Source organism: Pyrgilauda ruficollis, unplaced genomic scaffold, assembly GCF_017590135.1.
Source record: "Pyrgilauda ruficollis isolate IOZ18807 unplaced genomic scaffold, ASM1759013v1 scaffold9, whole genome shotgun sequence".
NCBI classification, from domain to species: Eukaryota; Metazoa; Chordata; class Aves; order Passeriformes; family Passeridae; genus Pyrgilauda; species Pyrgilauda ruficollis.
In genome coordinates, this window is record NW_024531043.1 from 4,979,027 (window position 1) to 4,997,562 (window position 18,536).

Consider the following 18,536-nt stretch of genomic DNA (forward strand, 5'->3'; position numbering starts at 1 on the left):
GATGCAGATTCATCCCCTAAATGTGATCACAGGTTTGATATTACAATTTCCTCTTGTCTCACCTAAAGCTGAGATAACTCCCTTCTGTAAGTGTACCTCTGCCTGAATTAAGCAGGGCTCTCACAATATGACAAATACTTATTCTCTTCAAAGCTCACCTGGAACAAGAACAACTGACTCTTTGGACTGGATCCACAAAATCCCATGAAACACTATTGTTAGGAACTTCCTCCTCCAAATTTGCAGCTGTAATTTGATTCCTCCTGAAGAAGAGAAAATTATTTTAGTAATCACCACCTTCTGAAGAACAAAATTTTTAAAATGTACATCATTCATATATGTTCCCCTCAGATAAATTACTTCCTTCTACCTGACCTTTGAAATTGACAGCAGATCCCTGCACTAGTCCTTAAATTTACAGTTTGATTTATGTAGGAGGAAGGTCTCAGCTCTGTGTCAGAAAACTCTGTCTGGAGTCCAAGCACAAGAAACAAGGGGAAAGCCATTTAAACTGTTCCTGGAAATTAGTCTGACACACCAAATGAGGAAATTGCATGGATATAGGAAAAAATAAATATTTCAGGGCTCACCATACCATTATACACTTTAAATCTCCAGTATTAAAGGTCATGATACTAACATCAATTTATACACTCTTGTCAATTGAAATTTTAGTCCAACTCATATAAGGCTTCACAAATACTCCCCTTAGAGCCCTAAATATCAAATATATACAATGTGTTCTGCAGTCACCCAGCTTTCAGTGTAGTAACTACAACAGGAGATGGGAGCTGCCACCTTTAAATCTGAGAGCACTTGGCTGAAGGCACAACCTAGGGCCTCAAGGACTGTCACAATTAGGGTACACAACTGCAAACTCAATGGGAAGTGTTAGGAGTTCTCAGCTGAACAGAGGGACACATTTTCTTTGATAATACAACATTTTCTTTGATAATGGTGTTTGGCATCGTTAGCTCTGATTGGTGGCAAAGGAGCCCTGTAAAGAATAATATTAATGTAAACTATGACAATTTTAGCTGTATCTTATGTATTATAAATAAGCAAAGCATGAGGACTGCTGCCATACTTGGACTGTGCCCTGTTGAGGATGCATTCCTTCCACACACGGTGAACAATGCGGTTGTGAAATTTGGGAGTAATCTTGCTTGATTTCTTTGGACTGTGGACAGTGACTGTCCCCTCCTGCACAGCTGGATGGCTGATGCTGCTCTGAGAGCAGCCACTTTCTCCTGCAAGAGAAATAAAGCATTAATGTCAGAACTGTCCTTCATATTGTCACCTGCTATTTTTTCCTGGAAGTCTCTTAGCAGGCTGCTGACTACACCAATGTTCACATTCACTGGGGAATGCTCAGAGCAGCCTTACAGAACACATTTAAAGCAACACTCCCTTTGAGGTAACAAAGATGGCACTGGGTTTACCACAGACATGGGCAATAGAGTTGTGCAAGCACTGTACTCATGTGATGTGATACATAGAGATATATAATATACAGAGTGTATCTATAAAAAATACACTCCCTAATAAATGGAGGTACTTTAGATAGCCCCTACAGCCCTGGACTGGATCAGTAAGAAATAGTGAAGATAGAGCTTTTTAATTATTATCCTGTATCTTAAACTTGAATTTATATAGTCGTTGGTGAGTTGCTTTAAAAACTAAATTTATTGTAATATGGATGGTCCTAAAAGCATCTATTAAGAAAACTAATAATTTATGTAGACTATTTCAAAGCAGGATCAGTTCTTTATACTCAAAATTAAACCTCACTGAGGAAATGAATGGATCACTGATGCTTTCCTACAGACACAGGCTGGGAGAGCTGGGGGTGCTCAGTCTGGGGAAGGCTCCAGGGATAACTCAGAGCCCCTTCCAGTGCCTAAAGGGGCTCCAGGAGAGCTGGAGAGGGACTGGGGACAAGGGACAGGACACAGGGAATGGCTTCCCACTGCCAGGGATAGATTGGTAAGGAATTGTTCCCTGTGAGAGTGGGGAGGTCCTGACACAGAGAAGCTGTGGCTGCCCCTGCATCCCTGGCAGTGTCCAAGGCCAGGTTGGACAGGGCTTGGAGCAACCGGGGATAGTGGAAGATGTCCCTGCCCATGGCAGGGGGGTGGATTGAGGCTGAGGTCCTTTCCAACCCAAACCACTCTGGATTCTGTGCCATTTCTTTATAATATGCTTGAACTGAAATACTAAAATCAAAACTGGCTTTGGTGAGATTTTCCAGTTGAGATCTACACTACTACAGAAATTTCCAACAGCTTATCACCAGTAGATACACTATTAACACAGCATATGATATTGTCAGTATGTATTTTCTGTATGGTTATCAAAGAGATAACAAATGAAGATATTACTTCAACATGTTTGAGAGCCTGAAAACTCTCTCCATTCCATTCCTTCCTGTGATGCAGCAGCTTTTACTAGCTATTGTACAAGCAGATGCTTCTTTTTCCGTGCTGCAATGTGTTTCTGTTTAGCTGAACTGAACTCCAGCACATCCCTCTTGCCAAGGCTGAGCTGCAGCAGCAGAGGGAGCTTTGGGTCCACTGGCCCGGGCAGGAGTCCCTGCTCCGGGCTGGAACAGCAAGGAGGGATCTGCTGCATTTTCACAAGGTCACACCAGGGTACAGAACACTTCGTCCTCCTGCTGACGCAATCCAAGCAGCCTCAAGTGTGAAGTGCTGAAGGGACTCAGTGCTGCACATCACTGCAGCTAACAGGGAATCCTGCTGCTTGCCACCAGGTGATTTGTAAAACACATCTTCTGAAAAGGTGCACAAGCTGCCTAACCCTGCATCTTCTTTAATTCTTCACATTATGTATTTCTTTCTCCAGTTAGATCTTCCCTGATTATCTTTTTGTAAAGTCAAACATGGAAACCCTGGCTATACTGAGGCTTGTGCCACTAACCATGTACTTCACTGGCTTTCAAACGTTCTCCAACAAGTGGGAACTTGACAGATGATCAAAAAACAAACAGGTCAGAACTTCAGAATTGGCAAATGTGCCCTCCTTTGGAGAAGGAATGTGTGTATAGACAAACACCACAAGGACACAGAGGCATCACGTGTCAACAGCAGGAAGAAAACAAGGATAAGTCTCATGGGAAGGGAAGGACAGGAGGCATGAGAGGATAACCAAGGAACTACCAGGGCTTTCAAGTTACATTGGAATGCATTAATTTATTGCTTTCTATAATTATGTAATATTTTTATACTATACAGTACAGCAATATACAGCATAACAGGAGACAGAACTGCACAGCAGACAAAACTACTTTGTTCTCACACACTAATTTTTGTCCATGAACATCCCTGGCACAGTCCTGGAACACACAGATACCTCTGGCAGGTAATGGTACAGTGAGTGGAGGACACAGCAGCCCCTCACCAAAGGCACAACCCCTGCAGTCCAGACTGGTTCCACTGCTGAAAAGCATTACATACTGGTTGCAGAGAAAAGCCTATTCTTTTTCTGCTTGAAATTCCACTTCTCTAGACTAAACCACCTCAATTCTGTCCTTCTTTTCCTGGAGATCCTGTTTGCAAAATCCAGGATCACTCTCGCTGTACTTTCTTGGACTTCAGACAATTTGTCCACATCTTTAGATGCTCCAAACTGGACATGGCACTAAACCCACATTTTAAATAGCATTGCGCAGAACTAAAGTATTATTCCCGTGCCTCACACTAATCCAGTTTATGGGTTCCATTAGTGATTCTGGACTGCATGACATGCTTTTCCAATCCATTTCTCCCATTTTTCAAGGTCTTTTGAAATGATTTTTGATAAATAAGAATTCTTTCATTGTTTGCTGGAGAGGCACCCCTCTGATACAAATTCATACTGCCCTCAAACAATAGCAGAGATCAAACAGAAGCTGTGACTGCCAGATTCAACAACATGAACACTTTTATATAAAATATAGTTTATGAATATTCTAAAAATATAATCCCCCTTGTAATCCTCCCATGTACTGTACAAGTGTAACAGGGTTCTGAAAATTTTAAAAATACAATAGCACATTAAAATATGCATCAATACTCAAATAGAGATTGTTATTTAAATGGTGATTGTCTTGCTTCAGTTAGTTGTTAATTGGCTTCTTGCTTATTTTAACTCTCAGTTCCTTTGAAAAACACCATTCCAAGTGAATTTACATCTCATATTCTGACTTATTAGCAGTAAATACTAAATACTTTCATCTATAGGCTCTAATCATGGACAAGTGAATCCAGACATGTTTTCTTTGCCTTAGCATCAAGGTTCAAAGATTGAACTTGACGATCTTAGAGATCTGTTCCAACCTCAATGACTCTGTTATTCCAGGAATGACCCTGTTGATGTGACAGAACTATCCCATACAGGCTAAGCTTGGGAACTCCTCAGAGAGGTATAACAAGGATTCTTTAGCCCCATCTGGCTGCACAGTCTCACAGAAACTTGCAGGGCCTTTGTGTCTTTGACACTTCTATTGCTCTGTGAAATTTAGTAAGTGCTGCCCAACAGGTTCAAAAACCCTCCAAGTTCAAGCAGAAGGTTGCCCAGTGGTGAGAGGTTTCTGTTGCTTTGCAGCACTGCACACAGATGTACCTACAGGAAAGGGAGCTGAACTGAATTCACCCTGTTTTGTGTAAAGGGGTGTTCACAGCACTGGCTTCCCTTCACCACAGACCTGCAAAGTCCTCCCCCAGCCCTCCTCCACTGCCTGCCTTTACCCAGCCCCTGCTCACACATGCACTCCCCAGGACCTAAGCAAAACCCAGAGTCTGACCCCATCTCCCCAGCCCACTGCTTACCCATAACAGCCTGCTCTGGAGAGGTGGGGGGAGTCAGGGGCATCCCACAGGTACTGACAGGATCCTTCACGCTTCCAAGCCCCTGCTGTCCCACATTTATATGGCCTGCAGCACTGGCAGCACTCTGTGACACTGGGATGTCACTCTGGGAGATGAGAACAAAGGCTGATGGATACACCATCCTCACACCCCCTGCAGAGAGATGGAAAACCACAAGTCTTAGACACACCTGATAATATCCAGCAATCACAGCTACTTCCACTTGTTTTCAATGTCAATTGGACAAAACTTATTATCTGAAATACAAAGAGCTAAGGAATTTCCATGCTAATATACATCCAGCCCTCTGTAACCAGTACAGAGCTGAAACAAGTAGCTCAATCCAGTGAATAATGGCATGTGGGATACAGGGAGTACAAAAGCTTGAGGCGACAGAACTACTCAGATGTTCTGGTGTCAAGAGAGCTACAAGAGAATATAGAAAAATTATAATGGCTCTTTCTGATTAATTAGATGACTTTTTTTTTTTTTTTTCAAATCATGGGGAGGAAAATAATCCTTCAGGCAGAATATTGAAACCTACCAACAATGACTTCAACTGCCACAGGGAAATCGTTGTCATATCCCAGCTCTTCCTCCTCTTTCATGCCTTCCTTTTTCTTCAGCACCATGGGGTAGAAGTACTGCCACTCCTCCATCAGCTTCCGAGTGGCAGGGTCTGACATCTTGTAGGACTGGCCCGTCAGGGTCCCGTTCAAGCCATAAGGACTCACCAGCACTGCAACACAACAAACAGCAGCCCTGAAGGACTCAGCAGCACTGCAGGAGAACAAGCAACAGTCCCGCAGCAGGGCTGCTCCAGCTCTGCCTCTGCTGCTCTTCCACTGCCTGAGGACTGAAGGGTCCAGGGAAAGCCACTGCAAAACCCAGTGCAGGTGTGAATCCAAACCTACAGAGCACTGAGCTAACACAGGACCCCGTGGCAGTCTGGGTTCAGAATTTCCATGCAAATGAAATTCCAGCAACCCCAGTGTAGTGAAACAGCATTCAGGGATGAGCACTCATGGAAAGAAGAGAGGACAGGGACATTTGAGACTTCTTAGCATTAAAAAGGATAGATAATACATAAAAAGAGTCACAACAAATAAGGAAAATTACTTGCTTAACAACAGATATTTCCATTATGACTCAATTTTGCTTTTAGTTGTATTTGATTTGAGTCATGAATTCAGCTCACTGAAATAAAATGTATGACTGAAGTGCCTGAGCCTCTGTCAAAGCTTTACATGTAGACACAAAATGTTTTCAATAAAGATTCTATAAATTAACATCTCTATAAATTATCATTTCATGTGTCTCTGGGTGGTTTTTTTACTCTGTGTTGAACTTTACTAAGATTTCTTACTTTAATTGCTTTGAAATTATAATTTCAGAGTGTAGTAAAGACAGCATAATGCAATGACTCAAAATTCTTAATGTTTTTCTCTTTTTTTTTAGAGCATCCCATGAAAACTGCATTGTGAATTTACTAAGCCATCAACTTAATTCTGCAAAATTTTAATTTCTTACACTGGCAAATAAATAGTCACAGATACTTCAAGTTTTTCATTGTTTCTGCTACATTTTCACACCCACCCACCCCTTGTTTTTAAAATAAAACAGTAAATAGTTGCTAATGTATGAATGAAAAGCAGTCCTGAACTAAATAAGCTCAGTATTTGCATCCACATAGGATTCACGGAGAGACCACGTCAGAAAACCACACGTGTGCACTGACTTCCTTAAACACTAAGTCTTTTTACACTGAAATGATTGATTTGTTTGGCATGTAAAGTTACCAACAATGTGAACAGATAGCAAGTTCTGGAGAACCACCCCGCCAGGGCCGACGTGCCGTACCTTGGAAGGGCGAGGGGGAGGACTGGGCCATGTGGATGTGCTCCTCGGTGATCAGGTAGATGGGCTGGTGCTGCGCGATCTCCACGCTCGTGCACACGTTGCTCTCCCCGTGCAGGAAGAACGTGAAGGCACACGACAAGTGCTCGCTGCAGGAGAGAGGAGACAAAAAGAAACATTTATCAGGGTTAAGGGGCTCTGGGAGGGAAATTCAGAGCTCGGAGGCCAAGCACGCACCCTCCTGTCCTGTTGTGAGGCTCATTGCAGGGCTGGTAATCATATAAACAGAGGGATCTGTCACCAGACAAATAACTGACAATGTTGGCAGCTGTCTCATCGATGTGTTTTCCTACTTGTTTCATTACAAATAAAAGGGATTTTAACCAGAATTCAAGCAATAAAATTATGGGCCTTTAGAAATTCTTCAAAGTTCACTCCACAAAGAGGTCCAGCTGAAAAGGAACAACAAAGGAATAGGAAAGATGTTTGCATAACATCTAACGAGAATCTTAATTAAAAAATACAAAAGCATGTGAACATTACAGAAAGTTGTCAACAACCTAAGGTGAGCAATGCATTTGCCACTGCTGACCAAATTTAACTTGAAATGAACAGTATTGAAAATGTTTTCATTTTACCCACAGAGTGACTCACATCACAGCAAAGTATTTGCTTAAATATTCCTTGCTACAAAGCTGCACAAAAAAAAAAGAAAACAAAGCACATTTCATGTTTTTAATCCTCATTTTAATCAACTGAAAATGTGCAGAGCTGCAGTAAGTGTGCAGAGATTTTTCTGTCCAGTTCAAGAGCTGTGCACAGTTTTATGGGTGTTGGCTTTGGCACAGGGCCAGCCCTAACGGGACCCGTGTTTTACACACAGCTCTCACTACCTGCACCAAGAAGAAAAACCAGAGGCATTACAACCATTTAACTTCAGCTTTAAGTCAACCAACTGCTCTGCTACTGCTGCCAGTTGGTTTTAAACAAAGGCAGTGATGGTCTAGAACTGGGAGCTGCTCTAATCTCACTAAATCTCTGAATGACTCCATACATCAGGCAGAGTAACTTGTCATCCTGTAGCCCAAGTTACTCTCCTGTGAGCCTCAAATCCTAACCACAAAAAGAGACCAGAAGAGAAAGTTCAGCTAAGAAAAATCTGGAGAGAAAAGGTTACTGAAATGACAATGAAGATCAAGGCCTGAGGACTTCCTGCAGTCCCCAGGTGAAAGTTTCCTTTAGTAACAAATAAGAGTTTGATCTGAGCACACACTGCTGTCCCACTCTGGCATGTGCTCCCAGCCCTCTGACATTCCTGCACGCAGCACAGCTCACACCATTCCTGAAATACCAGCCCAAAGAAATCACTCTGGCTACAAATGTGAGCCAGATCTTGGAATAAAATCCAAGTGGAGAAACCTCACCCGGCTCCAAGCAGCCAGCCCTCCACGCAGCCCCAGCACAAGGCTTCACCTGATCCACCACTGAGCTCCACTGCACATTCAACCTGCTCACATCACATAAAGCTCCAAAGCACACAAATTGTTCAGGTCCTCACCAGAGTCTTCCAACATTACCAATATCCAGTTTTCCTAGAAGATCCACTTGAATTTGTGCCAACAAAAAACTGAACACAAAATGCAGATCAGACCAGGGTTCCTAAAAACATTCAACATCATGTTCAGACTGATTTTTTATTTTATTTACATTTACTTCAACCCAGTTCAAAAACTGAAGTTGACAGACTTTTGAGAAGCCACTCCACTATCTCTGCAGGTTTTTAATCAGTCTCATTTCTGTACTCTTTTCTGATCAGATGATAAAACTATCAGCAACCACCAGGAAGGCACAGGAAATGGCTTCCAAATGATCTCCTTACTCCTCAGAGTCTGTTGGAACACCTCGAGCTGCCAGCTCAGGACAAGTACAAGAATACAAAATATTGCTAATTTTGCACAGCTGTGCTATATTCACTTTGCACACACAGTAAGAAATTACATCAGGAACAAAGGGCACAGTTTGATTCCTCTGACTCTGTTAATAATAAATTTACTTTATACCTTTAAATTTGAGCCTGTTTTGCCCTTAAAAGCGTTTTCTCCCAGTCCTTAACTCATGAGCCCAGTTTTTGACCCTTCTCTGCCCAGCTGTAGCAGAGGACAGTGAGTGAACAGTTTTCCTGGGTACCTGGCATTTCAGCCAGTGTCAAACCACAACAGAGTGCAAATCTGTGCCAGTGCTCTGCTCACACTATGCAGGAACTCTTTTTTACAGGTACTTTTTCAGAAACCTTTCTGTGCTTTCCTGGTGCCTGACAGCTGCCTTGTCATCTCTAGGATGTCATCTCCCCCTGTGGAATGTATAGAACATATACAGAAAATATATTATTTTCAATTCTGGCTGCATGAAAGGTGAGGTGGGAAAAATGTTAAGCACTGGTCTGCAGCCAGCAGAACACTTTGGCACACACCTTCAACAATATCTCCACTACATTCACTGAGACTTGTGTGCTAAAATTAAAACAACTGCTTAAATAAAAGGCATCTATTAACAGAAATACAAAGAAACAGCACTGTCACATAACCTTCTGTAACAAAAGATCTGTGTCCTTTTAAGTATTACAGGTACTTTTTCTCCGTAAGACAGAAAAATCAAGTCTTCACTTTGGCACCTAATCACCTGCAGCTGACATTAGCTGTCTTTCAGGTGTTTCCTCTGGGACCTTAATTACCTCAAATAACTTTTGAGATGCCTAAAAATGTAGCTGAATACCTTGGCACTGTAATATTTAGGACTTCCCATAAACTGCATGAATGCCAATTCCTCAGTTACTATAAATGACTTAAAGAAACAACATTATATTACATTTACTTACATGTAACCAATCAGATGAGAATTATGAAAACCTGACTACATTTAAACTCCACATTAGAACAACTAATGGATTCAGGTGTTGCTTGCATTTTTTTTTTTTTTTTTTTTTGGGAAGTTTGGATAAACACCCAATGGAACCTGTGCTGTTCTGCATTCAAACAGTACATGAAAAAAATGCCAAGATACTGCAATTCCTAACAGAGTTTGGAATATAAGTACTAGTGTATATCTTGTATAAAGTTAAACTGCACCCCACAGATTTCAAAATGTACCACAAATGTGGAAATCAAACCGCCAGGAACAATTACTTAGGGATTTGGGGAAGAGATGTGATGAAAAAAATAATTGAACACAACTGATTCTTTTTCTTATTAGAGGGATATTAAAACAATAGTTTTATGGTATGAATTTTATCCTTCTTATTTTAAGGACTTGAAACCATTCCCTGAAAACCTCTTGCAGTGCACAGTGTCTAAGCTTGCTTTGTCCCAAACACTGCAACCTTCTGACACACCTGGAAAGTGCAGTTGGAAGCCAGATGCCAGGACTGACACTGAAAGTTCTTTAGAAAAACACAGCGAAAATTTAAGAATCCTATATTTGTACATATCTGTCCTATTTTTAGAAAAAATTCAGGGCTGAGCATTTTTTTAAATACTCATTTCTCCACAGAGGAGCTTGAGCTCCCATACTCTGCCCTCCAGGCTGCAGACAACCTCTTGTTTCTCCTTCACTCTTGTAAGCAATTGTCCACAAAGCCACTGACTGTGTATGAGTAACTGCATTTTCTGACCAATAAATTGTATAGCTGCTTTAATTCTCCTCAAAGTTAAGACTGGGATCTGAAAGCCCTCAAATCACAGTTAACACAAAATAGCTTCATCAAGTCTGATGTCAGAAAAGAGGCAGCAGCAGGCACAGGCAGAAAAACTGTCAAATCACTAGTTTGATGAGGACTACAAAAAAAGAGCGCATCAAAAGGCAAATTTGAAACAGAAGAGTAAGCGAGAGCAAAATAAAATACTTTCCTTTCAAGTTGCTAAAGCAACAGGACAGAAGCAGGTCACAGTGGGGTTTGGGCAGGAGATGGCAGCACCTGGACACCCCTACACCAATAACACTCCAACACCACAGTAAATTAACAGTCCAGTACGTAAATCACCTCTTCTCAAATATCCTGGAAATAAATATCCCCAGAGAAGCCTGAACTTGAACAAGCTCCCACTGAGGGAGGAGAAGAAAGGCTGCCTGCTTTGATTTGAGAGAAGGCAGAGCCTCAGTCCCAGTGCAGAGGGGTTTTAAATGTGCCAGTGCCCAGTCAGGCACTCCCCTTAGCAGAGGGCAGGGATGCATCCCAGAGCACCCAGATCCTCCAGGACACACCATGGTCCAGCAGGAGCTGCAGGACCCTGCCAGGCCACTGTGGTACAGGGAAAGCTTCCTCACACACACCGAGAGAGCAGAGGAGCACCTGGAGCAGCAAACAAAAAAGGCCAGGCCATTTCTGGCCCTTAGGGGAAATCACACATTCAAAACCGCAACTAAAGACAGAAGGAAAGCATTCCAGGCATGAGACAATTCCAGAGTTTTCTGGACACCACAGCCCCCCAAGAGCACCCAGCCCCCATTTCTGCACCAGCATGGAGCCCCCACAGCCAGGTTCTCTCTGCTGTAGCCCCAGACACAGATCCACACTGAAATATGGAAACACCAGCCTGGAGCCTGCTTGGGGCTCTGTCACTCCACACATCAATCCCTGGGAAACAAGGACTCCCTGCCTGACTGGATCCAGAATTCCCTGTGTGCTGGAGCCAGAACAGAGCTGAGGGCTGACACTGCCCAGCAGCTGGAGCTTGTCCCAAGGCTAATGAACACCCAGCTGAAACCAGCTGGGCAATTATTGCACTGTATCACAGCACCTGAAACAACTTTTCTTCAGGTGAACACACTGCTGGCTCGTGAAAAAGGGAAACTGATGTCTGGTTATACATCTCTGCCCAGTCACTAGTTTTTGTGTGGCACAGAATAAGAATACAGGAGGGCAAGCTGCAGATTAAATAATATTGCTTTGGCAATGACTCCTTGTCTCTTGATTTTGTTATCTCTTTCTCTTCCCCAACTCAAAGAAATAAAAAGAAGAGCAGGGAACATAACATGAGTTCCCACAACTACCAGATCTTTAATAATGGTATCTATAAGTCCATTTGTTGTCTCACATATTTGGTTGGATTTTTTAAAAAATGTATGAGATGCACAGACAGAAACTTTGTCTATGTATGAATTGCCTTTAATGTATTTCCAGTAGTGAAGTAAAGCACTAAGATAACAGTTTCACAATGCAGCGAGCATTTAGATAACATTATCTAAACACTTGCTGTGTTACAGACTTATTGTCTCAACACTGCCTCAGTTGTCACCAGCAAAGCCCTTGCCAAGGCCAACACACACCTCCCTAACAGGATTCCCTTCCTGATCCCATCTCCAGCAACCTCCCACCCTCCCCTGTGTATAAATGTATGCACAGGGTGAGCTGCCAGCCTGGGGGACATGGGGGGTTATTCCTGCAATGCATCCATCACTCTGCAGTGTGACAGGGTAAGAAAGCAGTACCTGCACGAGTCCAGGGGAAATGCTGCACATCCCATCAACCCATTCTGAGCAGTAATTCCATTGCAGGATCACTTGGAACAAGACCCACAGCAAGTCTGTGCTGGAGGCAAGGTCACATCCAGCGTCCGTAACCTTCGATGGGAACACGGGACAAACTGCTCCCATTTCCTACCCTGGCTTATCCTGATGTCTCAGGCTGGGAGAACTCCACGTTTGGGATTTTTGGAGATGCAGAACAGCAGAACAGGTTTGGCTGTGAGTAAATAGCACAGTGACAGTGTTGCTGTCAGTGCTGAGGAGTTAGCACCTTAGGGAAGCAGAGCTTCACCCCACAGCTCCTGCAGGGTGGAACAGGTTCTGCAGCAACAGCCCTGGAAACTACACATAGAAATAAGCATATTTTACTCTGAATTGAAGCAGTGTTCAGTATTCAGTCTCCTGGATCTCTGAAATAAAATTCCTGCAGTGAAATCCCAGTGAACATTCCTCCCTTGGCAGAGGGATGGTGAGGGATGCAGTCAGGACTGTACCACACCATGTGGCTCGAGGCACTAAGGATTACTGAGTCCATTATTTGTTACATCTGTGCCACACTTCAGAGCAGTACTGATTTAGAACTGCAACTATTTTGAATTATTTAAGATGTCAGTACCAAAAAGTGATTCTGCAAGTTTATTATATTAATTATGAATTAAAATTCATTGTGATGAGACTCTGGATCCTGCCCTATTTAGAAAACACAGAAGTTGCTGTGACCATATTTCTACAGTACTACAGGATATAGACTTTAAAATACTATATAAATGCATACCAAAAAAGAAACATGGAGGTTATTAAAGTTATTTTCAGGTTAATGCCAAAACAAACACATATTTTTCACTGGAAATTCTTAGCTGTTTAAGATATATGTCCTTAGGAATCAGGAACTTGCTTATATCTGTACCAGCATTACCAGGTATTCTAAAAACAATAGTACCAGCTGGTGAAAACTACAAAATGGATTATAATTAACTAGAAGATTGTCAGAATGCATGCAATATTTCTTGCTTTAGCATACTCAAAATACCAACACATCAGGAAAAATTGCATATAAAGCTTCTAAAATCCCTGCTGTTATCACCCTCCTGCCATCTCTCTCTCTGTCTGAAGCACTGTGTTTCCACACAGGGTCTGAAATGGGTCCTTTGGAAAATACATTTCCATGAAAGATCTGATACCCTTTCAAACAAGAATGCAGGCAGATAAGCTCATATATTCAATGTGCCCCATAAGTAATTCATGGCACATGAATAAGTTACATCTTAGTTCTATGTGGAATCTCCCAAAAAGTCCTCTTTTTATGCTCTTAGTCTCAGCATTTCTTAAATACCATCCAGGCCTCAGAACTGTCATGAGCAGTTGTGCTCTGGAGATCAGGACTGAAAAAATCCTTTTGAATATTAATAACCCCAAACTCCAGCACGAGCCTGACGAGCGCTGATGGAGGTTCGCCAACCAACTATTGCCTTTTTTTTTCAGCCTAAGGCATAAACTGACCTTTCCTTAACAGCTCAGCCCTGCAAAGTTTAAATGCTGGGTTCCCTTAAATTGAAGCTTTCTGTGGCAGTTTTATCTCAGATAACACAGCTATCAGTTACTCTGGCTCACAGCTCCAGCTGGATGGCTGACTGGCACAGTCAAAATTATTTGTCTGTGGGTCACAGACCCAAACAGAGCTGAAGCTTTAAAAAAAGGCTTCACTCTATCCCTCATAAAAGGGTAAAAATGTTATCCTTTCTACTAAGGTTTGTGTTGCACACTGGCCATCAGTGGGCAGCTAACTTTACACAAATTAAGTCAGCCCAGTTTTCAGTCTCACACCTGAACTGCAGGAGTTGTGTGTGAAGTCAGTGACTAAATCATGTTCAGCAGAGAAACAAAAAGAGTATTTAACACTCAGGTATGGGGGAGTATCAAACCACATTTATGTTGGGAGATTCATTTTCATAAATTAATGTTGCTCTAGGAGTAAAGCCACAAGTCATTAGTGATCCCTTAGTAATTGCTTCAGACAATTCCTTACTTTAACATGTCCTTGTAGCACAGATTCACTCAAAGCCACAGCTGAGTCTGCCACCAATATTTGCTTTGTGCTCTACTGGATTCAAAACTGCACATTTAAAAAGAGCATCAACATACAATATCACAGATATTTATCAGTAACAAGTTATCAAAAATTACCTAAATTTTGTCTTGATTTATATCACAATTAGCTCTGAAAGCTAGGAAGTCAATGCATCTGATAGTCTGTTTTGGCTTGAAAAGGCTTTGATCTCAACAGCCATTTGTCAGAAATGACTACTCTGAAACCCCTGCAACCTGAATGAACACTGTGACATGGATAAGCATTGCTGTGTGTTTTACAGGGCTGCTCTGCTATTATGGAGGCAGAGTCTGAAAGGTCACGTTATTTGTTTATGTAACACACGGTGGTGTTCTTACAGCTCTGAGTTCATCAGAAACCAAACATTCCCTCACCTGGGAACACCGAGCTGGAACAACTGCCCAGTGCTCTGCAGACCAGGCTAGGGAGAGCTAAAAAAATTAAAAATATGGGAACAAAACCAGCTGTCAATGCTCTACAAGAACCCTGACTAGCAGGTGTGAGGTACAAAGGGAAATAATACGTGAACATCACACCATTGTCAGACTGCTCACAGCATGGGGAAGAAAGTGAAGCAGCCACTGACACTTAGTTCTACTTGCATCACATGTTTAAATTAGGGAGGGGTTGTATGAAGTTTTAAAATTATTTTCTCCAAATTCTTTCAAGATAATTAGTTCTACACAAATCCTAAAAATGAAGCTCAAAATTAATGAAAACTAAAATGTCACAAAAGAAAAAATAGATGTTTCTTACAATCAAAGACCTAATTTTCTCACAAGCAGCCAGGCTTTGCTCCCTGCTTTGTAAGTTAAGCAGCACTGGCATGGTAACAGTGCCCAGTAATTCACAAGTTAACAGACACCACAATTCATTTGCTCTCTCCCAATTTAAATTCCTGCAGTCTCAGTCACAGGGATGCTCTCCAGACAGGCACACAGGCTCTGCCACCACAGCCAGCAGGCAGAGCACAGCCGGGCGCGTCCTGCCCAGCCTGAGCTGTGGAAATGAAGCCCAGCCCCGCCGAGGCTGCTCCTCGCTCTGCGCGGCCAGCGCTGCCTTGGTTTTCCTGCCTGCTAATGTAGGTTAATGCACCCTTCTCCCCTTCACCCACGGAGGCTGAGCTATTTTCTAAAGTAGCATTATATTAGATTAAGGCCATTCAGAAAAGAGATTCCTGGGAAAAAAGACAGCAAACCGAAGGGGAAGAAGGGCCACACATCCCTTTCTTGTTTTCATTAAGTTCACTCCACATGAAATTAAATTTATCGGTTTCATTCACAAAGCAAGTACACCAACAGGGGGAACTGTGGTTACCCAGGTTGTTCAACACAGAAATAATAATAAGAATATTGTTCTCAAAATCTCAAAACTATTAAAGCAGTTTTGATTTGTGCTGCTTACTGTGGGCTCCCCAAGGGAAAAGGAGAAGTAAAGCATTATAATTGTGAGTTTTATGTCGCAGATTCACACAACCTTTAAAAAGAAATTCAGACTCTCCAGGCATTAAATCCCTGTACCCACTCTCCAGTGTGAGCAAAGTTTAGTTTTTCTGGCAGGAGATCACCAGAACTGGGAGCTCTCCAGTGAGGAAGCAGCCCTGCTCTCAGAACGTGGGAGCTGGGGACCTTCTGACCATCTCACATCCAGTTAGAAGTGGCAACTGGAAACAGGACTTGTAAGTGCTGCAAGACTTGATCCCCCTCTAAATTGATTTCTTCCCACAAACCAAACCTTCTGATATCTTTACATGATTATAAATCTATAATAGTAACTCAGGTATTTTCAATTACAGAACACAAAGAGAGGTAAATCCTGATGGAGAACTTTAATATTCCCAGGACTCACAGCTGAACCCTTAAATGTGACAGGACAACAGCACTACTGCAAAATGCAAGGAAATAATGCTCAACTATACCCTGATAAAATTAAATAAAAAACCAAACGCCCTCACCCCCAAATGACAAACAAAGCCAAGAGCCTAAATCTCGACACATTTCCTCACACAGCACACCTTGCTCAAGCACCAAGGACTGAGCATAAAATGCCCTTCACACTTCTATGGAAGAGCACAAGGTTTAATGAGCTACACAGAACAGAGACAAAGTTTTAAGGGATATGAACTTCATTTTACAGCATGGAGAAAATTTGTTCCTCTTTGCTGTGTGGTGTGTAAAAGAGCCTGCAAAGGCTGTAAACACCTCCTAATGCACACTGAAATTTGTGCTGTAAGCCTGCTGCCAGCTGTCCTTTAGGAGGATGGCTGCACAAAATTATTTCACATGCGTCCATTATGCAGCATGATCACAATTAATGGAATAAATTTTATGATTCAAAACAAATTAAGCAACATGTAGAAAATTCTAAAACCATGAAAAATGCATTAATTTATTCATTGCCATGCATTTGTGATCTTTCCACTTTTGGAGTACGGTTTAATTGACTAGTTTAGAGACCAATTAATCCCTTTACATTTAAGTCAATCACTGAATCCTCTCCAAATAATTTAGCTCCTACATGCTGCCTCCCATTTGCTGTCCCTGGAGAGTGACTGCAATTGAAACAGGTGGCACACAAATCACATCTAGGAATGGAGAAAGAACTGCACTAGCAGGGACACAAAGCATTAAAGATGCACAATTCAGTCAACCGTGTTCACTCCCTGATCTCCAGTACTCCAGCTCCCAGTCACATCCTGAATATTTGGGGAGCTTTAAATGACAATTGCAGCTCACACATAATTTTTTTTTTTTTGTTACTTTCTAGTCCTCACCTACCTACTGCTCCTCTCTTTTTTTTTTTTTACAAGGCACATGGAAATAATTCAGTGTCAAAGACAGGGAGAGTTGGATTTGTCACCAAGGGAATCATTCCTCAGGTGGGGAACAGAGGTATTGGACACCAAACCAGTAACCTCCAGCATCACAATCCTAAGAGGAGGGAAAAATCCCAACATATTGAGGTTTTTTTCCTATTAAAATCATTCACAATCTCTCTAATATTGGAATGGGACAGGACATTTTATTGTCTCACAAAATAACACCTTAAAAGGTATCAGAATGAAGGTAGAATTTCTCTATTTAAACAATAAATCTGAAAATGAACCAGGAACTTCACCCCTTCTATAAGGTGCTCAACCAAGAAAAAAAGCTTGAAAAGAAAAATTATTTCAAATAAGCTAAAAAAAGCTCCTGAAACCACATTAAGCTCAAGTAGAAATGAAAGTATTATTTTTGTACATAAGTGCAAAGCTTGTTGCATTTTAAACATTTACATAGACAAATAAACAAATTATCTGAAACCTAAAGAAAGTATGTTCCAAGAACACGATTCATGAAAAATCATGAGAAGGAAAAATAATTATTCTCATATCAAATGTAAGATTATGTGTTTTCAGTTCCACCAAGTAATCTTATAATATAAATTATTTTCTGCCTCATTTTCCTCTTGAATTAAGAACAAGTTTCTGTCAGAAAATGAAAAGAAAAAACCCCAACCCCACCACTGCAGAAAACATTTCTGCAGTGAAAAGTATTTTACAGAAATGCCTGAAATACCAATTCTGTGTCTTGGCAGGACTGAAGCTCCACCCAAGTGAGTGAAGCAGACAGCTCTGTGGCCAGCACCCGCCCACCGTGGGCCACTGACACAGAGTGACCCCCCAAGACAGGGAAACCAGGATCTTCATCCATGCCCCACCTCCAGCAGTTCCTGATTTCTCCCTTCTGAGAGCTGTGGGAGCTTTGTGCAGCCCTCACTGGGCTCAGCCCCTGCAAACCCAGGGCCTGTGCCCTGGCCTGTGCTGCCAGAGTGCTGACTCAGGATCTCTGCCAGGCCAAACAATTCCTGAGGCAGGAATGTGCTGCAGCCCTGTTGGTGCTGAATTCTCACCCACGGACACAACTCAATGCTTCAAACCTTCAGGCTTGTTTTGTGGTGCTGCCTGTGCTGGTGGCACAGGTTTGTCTGATGTTCAGAATGACTTCAACCCAAACATGGAAATAAAACTAAAGAAATTGCTCTAAAAGCTGGATTAGCCTATTAATTACCAGGCAGAAATGATACTGCTCTGCCATGTGTAATGCTGAGCATCAGTGCACAGTGCAAACCCACATACAGACAGCATGCAGAGGAAAAAACACACAGCTTGCCCTGATCTGCCAACTAGACCTCTTCTCAGCAGACTC

The 18,536-nt window shown here is 42.1% G+C and overlaps 1 protein-coding gene across 1 annotated transcript in view; it reads right to left on the reverse strand.

Moving 5' to 3' along the window:
* Positions 1-18,536, reverse strand: part of MED13L (mediator complex subunit 13L) — a 165,869-nt gene that overhangs the window by 39,158 nt on the left and 108,175 nt on the right. The window contains exons 5-9 of the mRNA XM_041488317.1: positions 6,726-6,871; positions 5,410-5,604; positions 4,827-5,018; positions 1,088-1,250; positions 159-263 (exon numbers count right to left, since the gene is read on the reverse strand). Coding sequence (XP_041344251.1) covers positions 159-263; positions 1,088-1,250; positions 4,827-5,018; positions 5,410-5,604; positions 6,726-6,871 — 801 coding nt within the window. The remainder of the gene's footprint in view (positions 1-158; positions 264-1,087; positions 1,251-4,826; positions 5,019-5,409; positions 5,605-6,725; positions 6,872-18,536) is intronic.